This window comes from Silurus meridionalis, chromosome 9, assembly GCF_014805685.1.
Source record: "Silurus meridionalis isolate SWU-2019-XX chromosome 9, ASM1480568v1, whole genome shotgun sequence".
Classification (NCBI taxonomy): domain Eukaryota; kingdom Metazoa; phylum Chordata; class Actinopteri; order Siluriformes; family Siluridae; genus Silurus; species Silurus meridionalis.
Genome location: NC_060892.1, coordinates 5269435 through 5276489, shown reverse-complemented (window position 1 = coordinate 5276489; position 7055 = coordinate 5269435). Strand labels below are relative to the sequence as shown.

Genomic DNA, 7055 nt, shown 5'->3' with positions numbered 1-7055 from the left:
CAATACAAAGACTCAGAACAAAAGACTTTACAGTATGTGTCTGACTGCACATGCTTTATATAGTCTGTGAACAGGAAGTGGTGAGACAACATAAGAATTGTCCTAGTATTTGTGGTATTGGGGTCTTCTGCATGTGCACAGATGTCCTGGCAGGTGCAACGCTATATGGACAGTAGTATTGGGACACTGTCTCTGAATGCGGTAGCATTTTTTTTTCCCTCCACTTGAACTTTGAGACCCAAACCTGTTCCACCATGCCCCTGTGCCCACAGCCAGGCATGGTTTGGAGTGGAAGATCTCCTGCTATAGAGCTCTGACCTCAACTCTATTGAACACCTTCGGGATGAATTGGAACGCTAAGTGCACCCCAGGCCTCCTTACCTCACCTACATCAGTACCTGGCTTTACTAACACACTTGTAGCTGAATAAACACAAATCTTCACAAGCACACTCCAAAATCGGATAGAACATTTTCCCACGAACTTTTGTCCATATAGTGTATATTTCAGTTAGGGTTTTATTTTATCATATGTCTTCAAGGCTAATTTTGTCCTGTATGCCTGTATGCTGTAGGGCTGCTTTACTTTGCTGGACACGGTTATGAGAATTATGGAAACAGCTTCATGGTGCCGATAGACGCCCCGGCATCGTACACCTCGGATCACTGTCTGTGGGTGCAGGACGTCCTACAGCGCATGCAGGAGCGGCAGACTGGCCTCAACGTCTTCTTGCTTGACATGTGTCGCAAGCGGTACGCTTTAAAATGTCCTCGTTGTAATCAGCGTGAAATTGAGTTCACTGAGAAATGTCGGGAAATTGTCTGGATTTATGAAAATGATGATATCGCTTATGTGATTACAGTTTTTCTCAGTTGCTTCGGAGCGTTTCTCAGTTCAGAAATTAAATTCTTAAAACTACTTGTTCAGCCTCCACATCATTTAGTCATTTGTGCTCATTATAAGAACATTTCTTGTTGCTTTGATCAAATTGCGAATTCTTTTGTACATTCATTTAATGGATTGTGTACAAGTGTCTGCTGTTTCCTACATTATCAGTTGTTTATGTTCATGTTGATCAAAATATATTATACTGGTTTCACCTGAATAGTTTTAACCCCCAAAACATCTCAGCATCAGTTCATTGCATAAGTCATTGACTGCACAATGAACAAACCAGTTGTCCAAATCTGTCATCTAAAATTTCTATTAAACTTTTTTTTGTAAATGTGTTGAATGGATGAATTGTGCAGATGAATCTTGAATGTCACTAATGAAGGCGAGTGAACAGAATCAGATCAACCAATAATCAACTAGTTCTCTAAAACAGGTCAAAGGTGAATACAGACAGAGCAAAACAAAGAATTATAATTTCTAAAAATGGATGAACAACTAAGAAACAAACACTTGTAAAAGTGTGAATCCTGTCCGGTCTCTTACAATCAGTATAAATCAAATATGCAATCAAATAAATTAATTTGTGCTGCTGAAATTCATAGATGCCAAACAGAAGGAAGTCAAATTTTGTGCATTTTCAGTCACTGTGATCCAAACCATAGTTTATCAAGAAATCCTGAATCTGTGCTCCTTCATAGTGACAACACGACATTCTGATGGGAATGAGATGTTCATTGATACAAATACTTACTTTTGAGAGATGAACTACGGATTTTGAGAAAATTACAGGCTTTTGCATGAAATCCAGTGTGTTGTGCTGTTTGTACAAATTGTTTTGAGGAATGCACTTACTGGTTTGCAAATATTAAGGATGATTCGAGAAACACTCCAAAGCAGCTGAGAAAAACTGTAATATGGGTTTTATACTAAACTATATTTACTCTACTTTACGTAGATGTAACGAAGCATTTCACAGTCCGTTCATTCTCTGTATCTGTGCATTACTGTTACAGAAACCTGAATGATGACATCATTCAGCAGCCTGGGCCGCTGAAAGTCACGGCAAACATCGTGTTTGGCTACGCAACGTGAGTCTTCCAAAGTTCGTTCATATTTAGTTTGTTAAATCATGAAGGTCATATCGGCGCAAGTGAACACCTGCCGTTCTCCGTGCAGATGCGTTGACGCGGAGGCTTTTGAGGTCAACAAAGATGACCTGTCCAATGGCATCTTCATGAGCTTCCTGAAGAAGAGACTGATGGAGCAGGAGAAGGTCACCGTCATGCTGGACAGAGTAGCTGAAGGTTCTGGGCTTGACCAAATAACACTTATGATCAGTCTGGGTCAAAATTTGCTGTTTTCATGCTAAAAGATTTTGTACTTTGAGCCTGTAACTGCATATTCATTTTAAACTTTGGTTCAGTTTCTGCAATGAGATTGACCTAGCATCTTTCTAAATGTAAAATATTACTATTTTAAAACATTTTAGAACGTTAAAACATTGTGAATAATCAGTTTTACCATGCTTCAGGTGAAATGCTTTATTCTAAATGGTCAGAAGTTTCTGATGAATAATGTATAAAAGCCGATCTCACAGCAGATATAAATCACAGGTGCACTTTGTCTATGCTAAAATGCTTCTAGTCATGGTCAAAGAACAGTCGTTTAACAAACAAACCTATACTAGACAAGAAGAACGAGTCGATATCAAAGATACAAGGCTTTGTATATCAGGTGTGCTCATTTAACAGCTAATATAAGAATAACTGATAACAGAAATAAGTTTTAAAGATACAAAATTAAACTGTAAATATATACAGATACAAAGTACAGCATATTGCTGTTGTATAAGTAGAAAGAGGAAATATTTTTGCTTTAAAATTATATTGAGCTGCATGGTGGCGGCAGTAGCTTTATCACACCAGAATTTCTTGAGAATCTTCACGCATATGAGGTTTGAGCTCTGTTCTGACACTTTGGCTATTTTTACCGTTCTACTGAATTTCAAATGACAGCACATTTCCGGTGGTTGTATAATACATGAGATGAAGGTGATCTGTTTACGATTACAGATATGGGAAGATGCGAGTTGACCCGTGGTCGGCAGGCCCTGGAGCTGCGGAGCAACCTATCGGAGCGGCGGACTCTGACGGATCGTATTCAGGCACCAGAGTGTCCAGTTATGGCTTCGACACGCAACCTGCAGTGGTCTATAGCACATGGTGAGATCATGTCAGTTGAATACGGTTACAATACACCAGTTTGTCTTATATGAGGCTACTTCATAGAGTTTTATTTATATATATATATATATATAACCTCAATACTCCCAGGGGTTACGTTCTATGACCCCTTGCGAGTAACAAAAGATTTTATTATACATTTTGATGTGAAGTCCGGTTCCAAATTAAAAGTCGCGAACTATCGAGGTCGCAAGTGTCAAGGTTGCGAGTATTGAGGTTCCACTTTATATATAAAACTGCATCGAGGTGTGAATCGAATCTGCCTCAGTTATGGGACATGTGAAAGCCTGAGCTTTACTACCCCTAGAGGTAGTTTAAGGTACTACAGAGGGACCTCACAGGTACTGTACTGTATTTGCTTATTCATCAACAAGAGCATCAGTCAGGTCATTACAGTTCATTTTAGAGGTGTTGTGATATTGTCATGCTGGAACAGGTTTGGGCTCTGTGGTTCCGGTGAAGGGAACTTGAATATAATTTGATAAAAAAAAAAAAAAAAAAGTTTGATGTAAATATTTTTACATGTTAATTTTTATCTTGAACTGGTTTCTCCAGTAGCATTGTCACCATATGCATTAATAATGAATAAGGATGATGGTCACATCATTTTTTCTGGGTTTGCCAGACATTACACTTAAATAATAGCTTTCATCTGTGTTACAGCTCTTCCTGAGAGTCGCGTGCTTCAGTTTGACTGTGGTGTGAAGGTGCAGTTGGGTTTCGCAGCAGAGTTTTCCAACATCATGATCATCTACACCCGGATACTAGAGACACCGGCAGACATCAGAACCTGCTCCGCCGAGCTGTCTGATTTTACTGAGGTATGTATAGCATCAATACTTCAAACTTCACCACTGTTGTGCCACTGTTGGGCCCTTGAGCAAGGCCCTTAAACCTAAACTGCTCAGCTGTATAAATACGACAAGTGTAAGTCGCTTTGATAGGGGCATCTGCTAAATGTCGTGAATATAATGCAATGCAATGTAGTGTCTGTGTAACAAAACAAAAAGCAAAATGCAGATGTCTCATAACTGTGTACAAAGCGAACCGTGTGGAAATGTGAAGTGGTAGCTTAATGGTTAAAATGTTAGACTTTAAATCTAATCTCACCAAGCTGCCACCTTTGGGCCCCTGAGCAAGGGGCATTATACCCATAGCTGCTTAGTTGTGTGAGGGAGATAAATGTAAGTGTGTGAGTGAAAACACACTCGCAGGATCATGTACCAAAGGTAAGGAGAGGTGGTGGCTCCGTGGTTAAGGCTCTGGCTTACGAATCGGGAGGTCAGGGGTTCCCAGAATCGCCAAACTGCCACTCTTGGGCTCTTGAGAAAGGCCCTTAATCCTATGTGCCTCCTGTATCATGGTTGACCCTGACCACAGGTTTCTATTGCTGGGATTTGCAAAGTAAGAATTTCACTGTGCTGGAAAAATACATGTGACGAGTAAAAAGCTTTTTTTCCTTAAACACGCCTTCATTATATATACATCCAATGTTGACTTTTGCTGCATATAAAATTGTTTTAGGGCCCAGAGGTGGATCTTAAGCGTACCAATCAGGCGAGTCTCCGAGACGCTGGGAGTTTGCTGTTAGTCATGGACGATCGTCTACAACAAGAGCAGCCTCGACTCTTCACTCGTCTTTGTGCACTGCAAAGACTCAAGGTCATTACTGGCTTCTCAATCTTAGTAATGTTTTAATAAATCTGGTTGCTTCAGTGGTTGTTTTTACCTGCAAAGAATTTTATCCATCTGAATTTATTGATATTCCGACTGCAGAATTCCAAAATGTGCTAACCCACGAACTCTGTAGACATACACCATGTGGACAAATGTATTGGGACACCTGATTTTTCTGGCCAGATGGGGTTCTGCACATGGTGAATTGGAGCGCTGAATGCACACCAGACCTCCTCACATCACCTACATCAGTATCTGATTTTACTAATGCCTTTGTGGGTGAATGAGCACAAATCTCCATAAGCACACTTGAATCTAGTGGAACATCTTTCAATGTGGAAGAGTAGAAGCTATTATAACTGCAAAAGGGGACTTAATATCGAATTGGATGTTCATGAAGCACGTTTGAATCTTATGGCCAGGAGTCCATATAGTGTTGAAGGCTGTAAATGGATGCATGTCATCCAAATCACAGATAGTTTGCATCTGGCTATAAGGTTAAATAGGACTTAATTTGGGTTTTTTCCTTTTTTTTCTATTAGATATACATTCGTGTTGGTTTTGAATGGCTTACTGTAATCTTTTTTACTGTAGAGTTCTTTTAAATGGAATTCTTAGTTATTTATTGAGTAGCATGTAAAGCTAGCTACTAACTAATACCTCTGTATCTCTTTCCTGTAGAACGAGCTATCATTCACTGTGTGTCTGCACTTTCAGTATGATAATCTCGACGAGGCGGTGCACGAACAGCGAAATGTAACCGTAGGTAAGCCTCTGGTTTCCAAACTGAACCTTCACGAGCCACATCGGCTCCACACTTCGACAGCATCGTTCTCTTCTGACCTGCAGTCTACCAGCATGCCACTGTACTCGTCGTTTGCTCAAGATTTGCAGGCCAGTTTGCCCTCCTTTACCAGTGCTTCCTTTGCTGAATCGACTGACGCCTGCTTTTATACCCATCCGGGAATTTCCTCCGCTTCTGATCTGAGGAGGATAAATGAACCAGAGGAGAACATCAGCCCTGAGTTCCTCATGTCAGTGGAACCCAGAGCGTCCAAGAGTTTGACCCACGCTGCTGTGGACAAGCCTCCGAATTTCAGCCACTTTCACTCCTTTTAGTGTGACAAGAAGAAATGAAAGAAATGCAAGTTGAAGCCGAAAAGCGCAGCTGCCCAGTGGTGCTTAGTTCTGAGTCATTTCTTGTATATGAGAGCCTCAAGGCATTACAAAAACATGATGCTATCTTTATGGTGCAAGCAATTAATCTGAATGTATATTTTATAAAAAATGATTTACGATCTACTTTGGAGAACATGTACATGTGTATAAATGTCATCCAGTTAGCCGATAGAAGCATAACAGAGTAGAACATGGTGGACAATAGTACAATATTAAAGTCTTAAATGTATATCGTGTTTTGAAATATGTAGAGATTAGGGATGCATAATAAAATTATGAAATGTGGTTTATTTCCTGTGTATTTTAATGTAACAAGGTGGAACATAGCAAGGTGGAAATACAAGGCCAAAAATAGTCATTGTATTAGAGCAATCGTTTGCCTTAAACATGCATGTTCCTTTTGTTTCTATGAAATAAACAAGGTAGGAGCCTAAAGGATTGGACAGAATTGGACAGTAAAAGTTTTACAAGAGTCAAAGCAAAGAATTTCAGGTAAATGTTTGGAGAGACGAGCTGTCAGGATGCAAGGGGTGTGTAAAGCTATAATTTAATGTGTAACATCTGTAAATGTATATAGTTCAAAGTAAATCGTGATTAAATGACTTAGTTTGTTGCATATAAACAAAAGGAACAAGCGTGTGTATCTTAAAAATCATAAAGACTATGTGTTTCCAAACTTTTGACAGGTGGGGTATGTCATTCAGAAAAATGAGTTATTGTGCTCGGATAAAAGGGACATTTTGAGAAATTAAAGAATGTAGGGTACTATCGTGTAGAAATGAAAAAGAAAAAAAAATGTATGTATGAGTGTTTGAGCTTACCCATCTTAGCAAATTGTAACACACTCAGGAGTAAATAGTATGTACCATAATAAGCAATAAGGTTTATGTTTTAAGGGAAATCACTACATACTGACAGGACATTATGTGGGGACAGAAGAAAAACCTTTCATTATGTATAAAGTGTGAAATATTACCAAGCTTTAGAAACTTACATATATACTAAATATAAAGAGCAGTCTAAAAATCTTGGCACTATGTATAAGAAATGACTCTTCTTCAA

At 39.2% G+C, this 7055-nt stretch overlaps 1 protein-coding gene across 2 annotated transcripts in view; it reads left to right on the top strand.

The window, feature by feature from the left end:
* malt2 (MALT paracaspase 2) overlaps positions 1–6283 on the top strand; it is a 26558-nt gene extending 20275 nt beyond the window's left edge. Inside the window, exons 11-17 of one of the 2 annotated variants that reach the window (XM_046857900.1) lie at positions 575–752; positions 1908–1982; positions 2071–2198; positions 2967–3116; positions 3801–3958; positions 4662–4799; positions 5532–6283. In XM_046857900.1, the coding sequence (XP_046713856.1) occupies positions 575–752; positions 1908–1982; positions 2071–2198; positions 2967–3116; positions 3801–3958; positions 4662–4799; positions 5532–5933 (1229 nt within the window). In that variant the 3' untranslated portion in view covers positions 5934–6283. Of the gene's footprint in view, positions 1–574; positions 753–1907; positions 1983–2070; positions 2199–2966; positions 3117–3800; positions 3959–4661; positions 4800–5495 lie in introns of both variants that reach the window. The other variant, XM_046857899.1, reaches the window with a different exon arrangement.
* Positions 6284–7055: the final 772 nt, after the last annotated feature.